At 41.2% G+C, this 14,541-nt stretch overlaps 1 protein-coding gene across 1 annotated transcript; it reads right to left on the bottom strand.

Moving 5' to 3' along the window:
* On the bottom strand, positions 1 to 14,460 carry CCT5 (chaperonin containing TCP1 subunit 5). The gene is made up of 11 exons (XM_012791131.2): positions 14,254 to 14,460; positions 10,014 to 10,074; positions 9,365 to 9,529; positions 8,031 to 8,229; positions 6,115 to 6,307; positions 5,883 to 6,032; positions 3,980 to 4,099; positions 3,118 to 3,303; positions 2,501 to 2,638; positions 1,837 to 2,017; positions 1 to 427 (listed from the first exon to the last, which is right to left on the bottom strand). The coding sequence occupies exons 1-11, from the start codon at positions 14,356 to 14,358 to the stop codon at positions 300 to 302; spliced, it is 1,626 nt and encodes a 541-aa protein (XP_012646585.1). The 5' UTR covers positions 14,359 to 14,460; the 3' UTR covers positions 1 to 299.
* Between the last annotated feature and the right edge of the window lie 81 nt (positions 14,461 to 14,541).

The following is a 14,541-nucleotide window of genomic DNA, read 5'->3' as shown; positions in this document are numbered from 1 at the left end:
TTCAGTTAAGGCAGCATTTAATTAACATTACAATAAATGTTTCTTAAACCTGAAAAGAAGATGAAGGTTGTTTAAAGAGATTCCTTTAATATAACGAATACAAAAGCATGTGAGATAGTACCCCCACAATTACACGACTTTGAACAAGTGAAATTATGGTTACCAAACAGCTGCTTCTATTACAACATCTACAGGTCTGAAAAAGGATGTAATAATAAATAACTGTAGATGTATCACAAGACACTCATTTATTTAATTGCAGTAGTGGATCATACTACATGTTATTTTGAATTTTTTCTTTATTCTTCAGATTCTCCAGGCTTACGGATGTCATCAATCTTTAAAATCATCCTAACCATTTGTGTTGCAAGAGATATCTGTTGCTTTTTGCCAATCAAGGTTTCTATTACATGTTGTTGCTTCATATCTGCAAAATACAAGAAAATCAATTATCCTAAAAGAGCATATTTAATATCAATAACTTTATGATTTCCTGATTTATGGAATCACAGTAAAACTTAATAAATACAAACATTGGAGACCAAGCAGGACACTAATCTCAGTTATGTTTCATTTTCAGATAAATATAATTCCATTACTTCTAAGGACATTTTGAAATTTGAACCCAGTTAACAGAGGCTGTTGGGGGGGATAGGGAGGCTGAAAGGTCAACCTTTTCAATGACATCTTTTCCCACAAAGTATCCACACCCTAACTTAGCAAATCTAAAGTAAGTAAAGTCTGTACTTGAAATGTAAAATATTTCCAAGACAGACCTAGAAATGCTAAATTTTTAGCACGACCAGGCGTTCAAGTTAAAAACATTACATTATTTGTCTGACAAAGAACTGCTCTTACTAAAACCTTGGGATGTGAGTATGAAAAGCAGAATATACCTGCATCCTTCCTAAATAAAAACAAACCATCAGATTCTGTGGACTGATAACAGAACTCCAGACATGGCTCAATTAGTACAGAACTCCCTGGGACCACTGTTTCAATGAGCTAAAGCTATCCTACCTTTTCAGCAGCTGAACTACAGAAGGGGCTATAGAAGTTACTGTGTATCACATTTATAAAATACTCCATAATCTGCAGGATATAACCACATAGTAAGCTGTAAACTAAAAGTCCCTTTCAGAGCTGTTTTATATGATATTATCCACTTTGACAGACATTGCACAAAAAATGAGAATTATTTTCTAAAACCAGAGATAAAACTTGAGTCATCTTTGGTTCCAATGCAGGATTTATTGAGGTTAAAAAAAAAAAAAGAAGGCCGAGGCGGGCGGATTGCTCAAGGTCAGGAGTTCAAAACCAGCCTGAGCAAGAGCGAGACCCCGTCTCTACTATAAATAGAAAGAAAACTAATTGGCCAACTGATATATATATTAAAAAAAATTAGCCGGGCATGGTGGCGCATGCCTGTAGTCCCAGCTACTCGGGAGGCTGAGACAGAAGGATCGCTCGAGCCCAGGAGTTTGAGGTTGCTGTGAGCTAGGCTGACGCCACGGCACTCACTCTAGCCTGGGCAACAAAGCGAGACTCTGTCTCAAAAAAAAAAAAAAAAAAAAAAAAAAAAAAAAAGAAAGCCATCTTTGGTAATAATACCTTGTTGTAGTTTACTATAATTAAAATGAATTTTGTATTGCCACTACTAGCTAGCTAAACCAACTCCTAAGATAATCAAATCAAACATTCTAAAATTCCAGGACTTGCATATGTAAAGCGTATTTTAAAAAAGATAGCTTCATAGTATATACTATACAGTAATATATAATCAGTCAATTTAAACACAAAACATAGCCCCACACAAAGATCATGACAGCTCCTCACCATTTGTGCCCTTGTGCAAACAGTCAATTCCAAGAGCAGGGTTCGCCTCCTTCACTTGTCTCGCTCGAACTTCGGTCATAGTCTGGATAGGATTCATGCCACTGTTTTCAGAAAGGGCCATGGGGATGACCTCCAGGGCGTCGGCAAATGCCCTCATGGCGTACTGCTCCAAGGTCGGGCACTGCAAGGGCATGGGGTGTGGTAAATGCACTTGGCAGAACAAAACCTCCAGTGGCAACTTGGAAACATGACTCTATTCCATACTTTGAAAAGCTAACACATAAAGAGTTTTAAGAATAAGCCATCTTGATTATTTTTCATCTACCAGAATATTAAAATGTCACTACAGAATAAGGACAGAGGGAATACTTGTGAGAAACGGTCTCACAACAAAGCAACCATCCCTGGTTTATTTTTAAGTTATAATAGAAAATTAATTTGAATTAAAAATATTAAAAGACTGTAGAGATTTATTATTAGTTCAAGGATGGTATAGTTGAAAACAGCTGAGGAATGCTAGTTTACGGTAAGTAAACTGAGTTTAAATAAAAGGATGTGCCTTCAGCTTGCCCAGCACCCCTGCTTCCCTGCTCTATTCTGTAGCCTCACATTCTCTACACACCAGAGATATCTCTGTCCCTTACTCATCTTTGCATGTGTTTACCTTATCTGCCTCTTGGCTAACTGCCAGAGCACAAGATATTTCAGCAGCCCCTCCTCCATACACCACACGATTATCACGGATAAGGTTCCGGATGACACACAAAGCATCATGTAGGGACCGTTTTGCTTCTTCGATGATCTAGGGAAAACAGTTTTGCTTAAATTAATGTGATCAAGATCTATTCACTTTAGAGCCAAATACCTGGCAACTCTTTAAAAACAAATGGAGAGGCTGTGCCATACATTAGTCTTTATCATCAGATGATTTACCTGTTTATAACAGCTTTCCTCCCTCCAATGTAGTTAACAGAACTCAACAGAGGCAGCCACTATGACTCATTCTAGGACACATGATCAGGCAAAGGAGTAAAACACCCCACAATGATTTGCATTTATCATGACATGCTAAAAATTCATTCTCAACAGAGAGACTGTCAATGGTTATTTACTTAGGCTCCCTGTTTCTGCCTAACGGAAAGTACAAATGTGCCTTGTGAAAGTGACAATTCAACATGATGTTCAGTAATCATAATTTATACCATGACACACTGTTACTTTGATGTCACACTACTATGTACCAAATCAGAAAAATTATAGGACCAATGACTAAATTCTCACCATCTTATTTCCTCCTCTAATGAAAATGGTTACAGCTCTGGAGTTCTTACACTGCTCGATGACCAGCATTTTGTCTTTAGTCGTCCCAAATGAGATTTCCTTTACAAGACCAGCAAAGCCCAGCTTCTCAGCTGTGAGCTCTGAGAACCGGGGCACGATCCTCCCTCCTGTTGCGATGGCAATCAGCTAATTGGGGTATTCAGGAAGAAGGACAAAGACAGTGTTGGTGAACAGTTAACTTTCAAAACTGGACCATACGAGCTCACTTTGATCTAGGACCACGCTGTTCACTACAATTACTGCCCCCCTCTGGCCAAACGTTTCCAGTTCAACCCGAAGAGCCTTGTTAAAAACAAGGTATGTTAAAACAAGGCATGTTGGTCTGGCTTTGGGCTGCCCAGCTCTATCACCCAGAACCTACCTGTCCCCTGACCTCAGGACCTTGTCTCCCCTCTGTGCAGCGCTCCCTCTCTGGGAACCTAGCCTGCACACCACCCACACTGGCTGCAGTGAGGACCAATGAGACAGTGTACACCTGGGACCAGTGTTAGTAAGTATTTGGCCGACACGGGAGGGGAGGAGATCAGGTCTTCCTGCCTCAGAAAGTTAAAAACAGGGCAGGGCCAAGAGCCACGATATATGGAAAGCATTTCAAAATGCCACGAAACACCAGAAATACCTGGCACTGTTATTCAAATAAAAAAAGATTCTGATGCTTTCTTCTTTTCCATCTCATCCGCCTGTAATCTAATGGAACCTTGACACATGGTTATTTAAGGCAAGTGCTATAAAAGCACCCCTTACCGGCACTGTAAGCTCAACCCCTACGTCCAGAAAAGTCTCTTCACATGGAGCTTCCTACCTCAATTTCAGGTCCTCCTACCCAACGAACTGCAGGCAAGTTATTCTGAAGAAGTAAATGGTTCGCCTCATCATCAAAGCCCCACTGACAAATAGCTAGGTTAGCACCAGTTTCTTTGATCTGGGAAAAGAAATGCCACAATCATGTTAATACAAAGTAGGTATTTATTCTTTACTATAACATTTGAAAAAAGGGGAGACGCACAGTTGGGTGTGTAAGGTAGGTAGGTGCATTAAAATAAAAGCACAAAAAAGGAAGGAAATATTCAAGTGTCTACTTTTCTGCCAATTCCAAATTCTAAATAATGGACATGCATCAATGGGGATCAACTCATTTTTTAAACTATATTCTAAAAACCATAATCAGTAATTTACCCTGAACCCCACTCTTACATACAGTAAAGCAAAATAAATAGATGTGTCAACAAAGCTAATACCCTCTCCCCACTCCAGGGATGAAAAGGCTAATAAAAAGCTCTGCTCTGTCATAAATACTTATGAAGTGGTTTCATCTGTGTGATTTAAGGGCCACAGAGGCAATCTTGCTTCTAGTAAGAAACATCCTCCATTCCCAGTTGCAAATTAATGGCTCACATTTCCCAGTCAGAAGGTAATGATCAAAGCTGATCACTGCCCCAGCCCCAGTGATCACCTGGGACTGCTGCACCACACCCCACCCCACAACTCCCGTTTCCCTGTCTGCACCCAAGCCTCCCAGATCATGCACTGCTACCTTCCTTCCTTCCCTGACCCTCTGGAGCAGTCCATCAACAGCACACAACGTTGCCGTCACATTCTTACCGTGAACAAAATCTGGCTGTCCCCTGACAACCGACCTGCCCACGCATTTCTCCTCAAATGGTGGCTATTCTTCCTCCCTCGTGCTCATAAGGGTCCTTCTTGCTCCTCACAGCTGCCTACAATGTTCCTCTCTCGGTCCCCTGCTCTCATTCTTTAAAATTTCAGGACCTAGTCCGTCACTATTCCTTTTCATTCTTGGCAACCTGCGCGTCACCAAACGCGACCCATCCAATACTTTGGCCTCTCAGTTTATCTTTTTTTCTCCAGTGCACCCTGGCCAACATTCCCATGATGTTGGCCCAGCATGCCAGACGACGGGCTTTTATTTACAAACTCCTGCCAGCACACCCCACCCCCTCAGGCTGGCTGTTCTTTACACAAACCAACCATGCTCCTGCCTCGGGGGTTACCCTATTTCTCCTCAGCCTGGAATGCAGAGATGCTGCCCTCTCACTCAACACAGCTCTCTTCTCCAGAGGCTTCTCTGACCAGTGCCCACAACAGAGCCTTGCCCATGTCTCCCTTATTCTGTGCCTCAAGGGCAAAAGTTTGGCTTTGTTCATTGCTGTGCCACTAGGACCTGGTATGTGGTAGGCACAAATGTATGTGTCATGAAGAAATGAATTCAATGACTTTCCTAATAACAGACCAGACATTAAAATAGCTTCTACTTTGTCTACTAAAATAAATAATGCTCTAAGCAATATCCATGTTCATGGAAGGTTGAGTACTGGTGCTTTAAACTTTCCAGGACAGGTTCCTAAAAGAGAAACTGCTCAGAAGAGCACATACACTTACATTAAGGTATTTATAAGATCATACTCTTATGAGTAAAGAATTGGGATTGCTATGAGTATATTCTGGTTTAATTCCAGTTACTTAATAACTCTTTTGTCTAAAAGTTATAGTCAGAGATCCTTTCTGTACCATTTGATTTTTCTCTGTGTATGTTTATTCCTTTTATAATTTAAAACTGGGACTATACTGTTATTTGTAGCCATAAAGTATCAAGATTATAACATAGTCACACATTTATTACCTACACCTAACCAACTACATGCTTTGGGAATTTCAATTTCACTAAGGGCTATAGTAAGACCTACTTGTTCAATCATCTCTTCAAACTTCTCCTTTTCGTATTTCTGAAGGGCTTTATAATCTTCTACAGAGGTCACATCCAGCTTATGCTTCGTTTTTGGTTTAGGTGGTTCAAATGGACACGTGAGAATTGCAATCTTAGCATTCTCCACTTTCTATGTGGAAAAACAAAGACATTGTAATTGGAGGAACTGAGAGATAAAAAACAGTGTGAAGCTGTGAAAAGCAATGTCTTACTTTTGGCATCTGTGGGTGACTGAAATCCTTATCCACAATCACACCCTTAATAAGTTTCGTGTCCTCCAGCCTTCCGCCCACTTTGCCTTCTACTTTGATGAGCTCAAAGTCGACATCTCTCCGCTTCATGTCCGCCACGGTGAGGACAGCATTCACAGCAATCTCGGCCATTTGTCGGTGACAGCTGTTGACCCTGATGAAAACAGCCCAAAACAAAATTTCACATTCATTTGACAATTACCGCAACCAAAGCAGATCACATGAGATGTATTATAAAATGTTCAGAGTCTTTTAGAAAGAAATGCCATCATAATAGTTTAGAGCAGGGATCTCTAACCTGTAAACAATGGACCCCAAAGAAGACCATAAACCTAGATGGGGGAAAATTATATCTTTATTTTCACTAACTCTAACTGAAATTTACTATTTTCTTCCATTATGAATGGATATAAGAAACACTGCAGTGTGGCAAGAACTAAGATTTCTTTTTAAGCTCCTATTACTTTTTAAGAATACTATTACTATTTTGCAAGTTCAGAATAAAATGGGAAAGATACTCACCCAGGAAAAGTAGACTTTATCTCAATGAAGTCAAGCATTTAATAGGAAGTGAAAGGACTGGACCGGGCATGCTACCTTTGCAAGAATTTCCACCACATCAGTTACAGATGGGGGATGTTACTTTTTGGGGAAGCTTTGAAACATTTGAACAGACTTCACTTGAAATAGTGTCTGAACTCTTAAGTCATCTAGGAAAGAGAACCATGAAACTAAAAATGTGCTAAGGATCCTAAAGTATATGACTTAACATTTTGCTTTATGTTGAATGTAACTGGCCATTTTCAACTGATTTGAGCATTTTTTTGTAGTAAAAACCAACACATATTTGGGTCTTATACAAACTTACAAATAGAACAGGGCCAACTTATAAAGCAATAATAAAATAAAACATGTGCATTTCAAGTAACAGTAATGCCTTCCTTTCATGAGAAAATAGTGCTATACTTGTGACAGAGGCCACCTCTAGGGTAGCCACCCTTATCTAGGAGCTAGCTTCAGCTAAGACCTGTAACCAGAGGACAGCTGGCATCACCGCAGGCTTCCGCTCTAACACAGGCTGCTGTGGACATCTTCTACCCAGGGGAAAAGGCAACACAGACAATTTTGCTGCATTTTCTCTGAGTACTCTGAGTTGAGACCACTCCTTCCTTTTTGCCATAACCACTACAGGCACATAAATGAAAATGAAAACATCTCTCTCAGTAATATCAATTTAAAAAAATAGTGTGATAAAGCACCTTACACTGGATTTTTATGCTACATTATAGCAATAGACAGTAAGTCTCCATCATTGTTCAAAATGAGTGCATCCCTGGGCTGGGGCTGCTTAGAGTCTCTAGGGGGCAAGAACTGCATCATAGCTCACTGCAGCTTCCAACTCCCAGGCCCAGGTGATCCTTCTGTCTTAGCCTCCCGAGTAGCTAGGACTATAGGCTACTGCCACCAGGCCTGGCCAATTTTTGCAGAGATGGGGTCTTGCTCAGGCTGGTATCGAAACCCTGGCCTCAAGCAATCCCCCCACCTCAGCCTCCCAGAGTGCTAGGATTACAGATGTGAGCCATCATGCCCAGCCTCTAGTTGATTTTTAACCCAGCCAATCCTGCTACATTAAAATAACTATGTATCTTACAAATATCATCAAGGGCATTTAATACCTAAACTTGGAAATTGAGTTGCCAACCAAAATATAAGACGCGTGTCTACATCTGCATTAAAAACAAAGCAAAAGCCAAATAACACAAACTCTTCAGATCAGTATGAAACCAGCAGTGGTCATTTTGTGTTGCCTTTAGGAACAGGCAAACAAACTGTGCCTCATCTACAAACACTTAATTGCATCTTCTACCAAAACATACACTTTGGAGCCCAGCGTGGTTTTTGCAGTCTGAATCAGGGGTTCAGTGTCCTTTATGTCAACAAGAACACTATCGCTGATCTTGTCCAGGTGCTCAATAGCAATGCGGGCGGCCTGCTCGTAGCCATCGGCTATTCTGATTGGGTGAATGCCTCGGTCTAGCAACTGCTCGGCTTCTTCTAACAAGGCACCAGCCAGGACTGCAAACAAGCCAGCAGAGAATCAGTTTAGGAAAATGTCAAAACTTTACTTTTAGTATAATCAATACAAATTAGATGTTACTCTGGAAATAAGAAGGTTCCAAAATTAAGCTGGAAGTAGTATTAGAAACGGAAGCCATCTATTTTTAAGATGGAGCCTCTTATTTTCGTTTTAACAGAGGTTTAACAGATCTCCCTTTACAGATGAACATTCAACCCTCAGTGATGTGAAGAATGTAGCTAAAAACATGATGTAAAAAGAACATATTTGTAAGTAGAAAAAAACTATTGTTTTCCTGGTCCAGGGACTTCTACTGAGTGAAATTCATCTTTGTGATAAAGATCATTTAAAAATCATTTTATTATTTACCCTCACCCATCTTCCTTTCCCCCCATTTTCTCACCACAAAGATGAGTTTTGTTTTAAATCTGTGGCTCTTCAAGCACACCAAGAATAGTGTTTGGTACATAACAGTACCCAAAAATATTTGTTGAATAGAAAAATTGAAATTTGTCTGCAGAAAAGGTAACCCTAAAGACTTTTTTAAAATCTCTTTAGTCTTCACCAGCTTTTAATTTTAAACATTTCAAACCTTCAGGAAAAAAGTGCAATAGTAAAACGAACACCAGTTTACTTATGAACATTTTGCCATGTTTTCTCTACACATGCATACTCCTTTTCTGTTCAACTATTTGAGAATTATTTGTAGAAATCATGACCTGTCACTCCCAAATATCTACATATATAGCTGAGAACAAGGGCATTCTCTCACATATCTGCAATGTCATTATCATACTCAGGAAACTCAACATTGATACAATACCATTATGTAATACATAATCAAATCCTTCCACTTGTTCAAAACATCCTTTATAGTTTAAAAACCACACAAAACCAAGCCAGCATACTGCTGGTTGTCACTTCTCATTGCCTAATTATCCCCAGTCCCTTTTCTGTTCTTTTGTGACACTGTCAGTTTTGAAAAGTCTGGGCCACTTGTCTTGTAGCATGTTCTTCAACTCTGATTTGTCTGCTTTTCATGCTGACCCAGAATCAACATTCTTGCAGGCATGTTAGCCCTGTAATTTTAAATAACACTTCTTAAACGAGATAGGATATTTTGCCTTTTCTTACCAACCACTCCTGTGGTTCCATCTCCAATTTCATCATCCTGTGATTTGGACAGTTCAACCATTAGCTTGGCAATCTGATGATCGACATCCATCATGCTTAAGATGGTGGCACCATCGTTAGTTACAGTCACGTCACCATCCTTGTCCACCATCATCTTATCAAGTCCTAAGAAGACAAAAAGTTCAGAAAGAATTTGGCAAAAAAAAAAAAAAAAAAAAAAAGGCAACAAATACCAAGAACTATAAAAAAGGTAGATCTCTTGACCTAGTACTTAATCTATGCAATTAATTATAAATAATTCAATACAGAAAAGGATGCCTGAAGACATTTTTAAATTGGCTAATATAAATGGCAAAAAGAAATTTATGGAACATAACTAAATGAAGCATCACTCAAAAGATGATAGCTATGATTTGGAAAATGTTAATGAAACGATGTTATGTGGAAAAAAAGGTGTGACCTAAAATTATGCACATTATTATGATTATAATCATGTTTAAGAAGTCTGGAACTCACCAAAATATTCTGGCTGTGTTAGGATATTAGGATGCAACCTCTACCACTCCCTAACTTTCTACAGAGAGGTTTTTTTTACTGACTACTTTATGTTTTAAAACTTGTTAAAAAATACAAAATGTTGGACTCTTACCATTTGGTCCAAGTGATGTTCTCATTGTATTTGCTACAGCCTTTGCTGCCATTATATGAGACTAAATGAAACAGAAAAAGCAAATATTCAGTTATACACATTTCAATAGTATACAGATAATGATTACAAAAATTCACTTATGACTTAGTTTCTATTCTCTAGAAGCTTCTAAATTTAAGAGGCAATAGACAAGTCTAAATCTAAGTATGATAAAATTTTTATTTCAGAATATTATGGGGGTGCAAATGCTTTGGTCACATACATTGCCTTTGCATCGCTAGAGTTGAAGCTACAAGCATGCCCATCTGCCAGCCAGTGTGTACACTGCACCCATTAGGTTTGAATTTACCTATCCCCTCCCCCGTTCCACCAGTATGATAACATTCATAACTACTAGCTTTAACAAGCCATTCTTACGTGAAATAAACAGAACCAAGTGATTTGTGTTATCTCATTTAGCCCTCAACATGTCAACGAGGCAGGTTTTTACCAGCCCATTTCATAGCTGAAAACATGGACAGTCTGACCTTGACCTGACAGGCCTTGCAAGACCACTTTGCAATAGTTCTCCCTGGGTATCCATGGGCAATTAGTTCCAGAACCCTGAGGATACCAACATCCGCAGATGCTCAAGTCTCTTGCATTCAGCCCTCTATACTTGCAGGCTCTGCTTCCAGGGATACGGAGGGGACCGTATTAACTTCATGTGAAGGGTCCAACAGTAAACACACAACACCTTCAACTGTCACACTATGGTGCAGAGATATACTCTTTGCATACTTGGAAGAATCACCCTTGCCTGTCAAAAGTTTTAATGAAAGATCATTTTTATAAGGAAAGTTCTGAAGAGCAGCAAAGAATTTAGTAGTAGCGATTCTGTGTGGGCACTTAATCAGGTGGACTACTCTGTTTCAACTTGTTTGTTCTCTTGCCCTCAAAAGCTTCCTCCACTCACCTGAAACCCCAATAATTATATCTACAGATCAAAGTGAGCAATTAGCCTCTAAAGGAAGGTAACTAGCTATCAGAGATATTAGAATGAATAAATTACCTGGTATTGTTTCTTACCACATCTAGCTACTAACCTGACAGATGTAAATTTTTTTTTTAGAGGAGGAAGCAAGCAGCAGAAAGGAAAGGAAGCAGGGAATCTGGCAAATAGGAGAGATGCTGAAATATAATTTGCACTGCTGTTCATGAAAGTGGAAGAAAGCTTTCTTCCTTCTCCTTCTGGTTCTACATATCTCCAGACAGAAAAGTCTAAACATCAAGGCACCATGGTTCAGTTATATTATAGACTAAACAGAATTTTGTTGGCTAGCCTGTGAACTTAAGCCTGTTTTGTTTTGCATTAAACACTTTTAGAATATAACTCTCTCCTAAGCCAAGTGCTGCCTGCATTTGAAAAAAAAAACTAAAACTGTTTGTAGAGACAGAGTCTCACTATGTTGCCAAGGCTGGTCTCAAACTCCTGGCCTCGAGTGATTTTCCTGTCTTGGCCTCCCAAAGTGCTGGGATTACAGGTGTGAGCCACTGTGCCTGGCCCTGTCTCCATTTGTAAGGCAAAATATGTTCTGGCTTGTGACATTTCTTTTACTATTGACTTCTATTTTTTTTTTTAATAGATTTTGGTTTCACCTCTTTAAGTTAGTTGAAGTTCTATGAGGTCAGGGACCAAGTAAGTATCCCCAAACCGCTAAGCCTCAATACTCAAAGCATGCACACCCAGCATGTTCAATTCTTAAAGATATTTAAACACCCATGTTACCATCCATATTCTTGGCTCTTGATTTCTACACTCTTGGAAAATAAACCCAGCCACATTTGGACACGTTAATTTGCAGAGAAGTTTTTGGACCTCAGGGGATGTCAGTTATAGCAAACAATCTTCCCAGTGGAACATCCTGCCTCACACTGCCCCCTTAAATTTAGGCCTATAGTATCAAAACACAAAAGGTAACCAAAGCTTGAAAAGATCCTTCTCTGTTTGCACACACAATTAGGTTTATATTTCCTTCAAATGTCTTTCTATTTTTGCCATCACCAACGTAACACAGATCCAAAGCAACTATAGAATTCCAAGATCTCTTATCTTGTCTCTCACCCTTCGGATTCATCCCACATCCAGCTAACCATTTTTCCTCAAACATGTTGTTTACCAGTCCCAAAGGTTTAAACTCCCTGGTGCCTCAAGGGTCAAGTTCAAAAGCTGCAACTTTTTTTCCCCTAAAGCCCTCCACACATCTAAATCTGACCAACTTTTCAAACCAGTGCTAATGCACCTGTTCGGTGAATACTTCTGCGGTTCCCCCATCTGCAGGTCACAAAATACACAAAGTTTATTAGGTCCGTGAGAATACTGGTAATCTTGAAATACACTTTGATAGGTCTGTATAATGGAATTTTTAAAAGATAATAATCACAGGGAAGTGGTTCTTAACTTGGACAATTTTGTCCCCCAGGAGACACCTGACAATGTCTGGTGACATACTTGGTTGCCACAACTGAGAAGAGTGGTGCTACTGGAATGTAGTGGGTAGAGACCAAGGATACTGCTAAACATCCTACATAGGACAGGCCCCCACAATCATCTGGCCCCAAATTGTCAGTAATCCAAGGCTGAGAACGTTGCATTGGCTTAGACTCAGACAGAGGTGGGCTTGAATCCTGGCCATGCTCTTTAGCAACTGTGTGACCTCAGGCAATTTCTCAAATGCTCAGGGCCCAAGTTTCCAATTCTGTAAAATAATACCTAGGCCGAGAGTGAGGGTTACAGGCACACAGGCAGAAGAAAATGGCTGATGCAAGATAATCTGCAGCTTTAATTACATTGTTGTATTTGGGGGGTGTACTGGATGTTCCTTTCTCTGCAGGGCCCATGAAGTGAAAATTAGAGTTGAATATGTGATACAAGTAGCTTGAAACAAATACTGAGTACCCACCATAGATTAAGCACTATGTGGCCACTCCTAAATTCCTCCATTTAGTACCTGTCAATCCTCAACTTGACATGGGTCTATTACTTCCACTGGGAAACAGGGTTCAGAAGGTTGTACACAAGTTACAACTTGTCCTAAGTCAGTCTGCGGAAGAACTGTATTATTTCTAAGATTGTATAAGTAAAACCCCAAAACACTAAGTGAACATGTCCACCTCAGACCTGGTGGCATGTTTATACATGCAAACTCTATGGATTCACAAACCCTAAAAGCCGTCTCAAAGAATCCCTTCCTCTGCATTTTCTGTCAACATCCCTTCCCTTCTTACCGAGATCCCTGCACTGGTTTTTCTTTTGGTTTTCCTTATTCCCTTTAATCCTCCTCAAATAGAGCTTCCTAAGGTGTAACTTCCTAAGGTGTAACTCTACTTAAAATTCTGCTCAGAACAGTCTTAATGGCTCCCCTCTCGGCCTAACGTCTTGATTCCCAGGCACAGCACTCAAGAGCTACTATTCGCGCTTCGTTATAACCAGATCGCTCTTCCACGCTACAACGTGCCCAGCGTTTTCCTGCCCAGGTATTTACTCCCACTGCTTCCTCTCCCTAAATGCTCACTCTCCCTCATTCAAACTCTCACCCCAACCCTGATCAAATGCCATCCTCTACCAAATGTGTGCGGGGTCCTTTCATTTTAGTAGCATCCCTTTCCGTAACTGGTCGTTCCGACCAGACACCGCCTGGCTATGTGCGTCCATTTCCCATTCTTACGACTGTTCTTTCCTTCCTTAAGGGTATATGTTCATTCTTATAACACCGCATCCAGGGACAGCCGCTCATAAAGGCACTCAAAAATCAAATGCTTTTGCAAAAGGCCAACCTTTACGAGTGACAAAGAAAACGAAAGGGCTGTTGCGCGTACACTAGCTGAGGGTCAAGGAGCTAACCTGACGGACAGGTGGCCCCGAGTACCGCCCCTGCACCTCAGAGTGAAACCCCGGCAGGGTACGGCGTGACTGCTGGGCTGGAAGCGTCGGGCGGCCCGGCCCGAAGCTGCCCCACCCAGCGCCGAAGGGCGCCTGCGGCCCACCCGACCCCGCGTCCGGACAAAGGCCTGTACGCCAGCCTCTCCCGAGCTCAGAGAGCGGGGTGCGTGACTGGAGACCAGAGGGGCTCCCTCGGAGGTGGAGATTCTCGACCTTTCCCGGGAGCACATGGCAGAATCGCTCCGGAGCTTGCGCAGGCGCAGAGCCACTGACTCCGCCGCTTTCCCTCATCCCACCGCGAGTGTCCCGTCCCGTTACCTTGAGGGCTTCCAGTCCCATAAGACGAGACTTGCGGTCCTGATCCTTGATGATGAGGAAAGGGCGCCCATATTCATCGAAGGCGAGAGTCCCCACGGACGCCATCGCGGAGCAGCAGGAGTTACTTCCCTGCAACCGGCGGAGACCACTCCGGAACCGAGGACGCACCTTCCTCTCGCGGGACGGTTCAACAGCTCACGCATGCGCAGTACGCGGGAAGCGAGACTTATGTTTCATCTGAGACTAATTTCACGCCAGACAGTACCTTCTGGAACCAGCGGCCTTTGG

The sequence above is a fragment of the Microcebus murinus genome, chromosome 11, assembly GCF_040939455.1.
Source record: "Microcebus murinus isolate Inina chromosome 11, M.murinus_Inina_mat1.0, whole genome shotgun sequence".
NCBI classification, from domain to species: domain Eukaryota; kingdom Metazoa; phylum Chordata; class Mammalia; order Primates; family Cheirogaleidae; genus Microcebus; species Microcebus murinus.
The sequence above is the reverse complement of the archived record's forward strand: the minus strand, read 5'-3'. Positions and strand labels throughout refer to the sequence as shown.

What these genes read in the sequence shown, in the direction of transcription:
- CCT5 (XM_012791131.2), bottom strand. Translation starts at nt 14,358, where the DNA reads ATGGCGTCCGTGGGGACTCTCGCCTTCGATGAATATGGGCGCCCTTTC. An exon ending in TGGGACTGGAAGCCCTCAAG is followed by an intron (nt 10,075 to 14,253) that starts GTAACGGGACGG and finishes TGTTTCATTTAG; the next exon opens with TCTCATATAATGGCAGCAAA. An exon ending in TAGGAGGACCTGAAATTGAG is followed by an intron (nt 3,304 to 3,979) that starts GTAGGAAGCTCC and finishes TACCCCAATTAG; the next exon opens with CTGATTGCCATCGCAACAGG.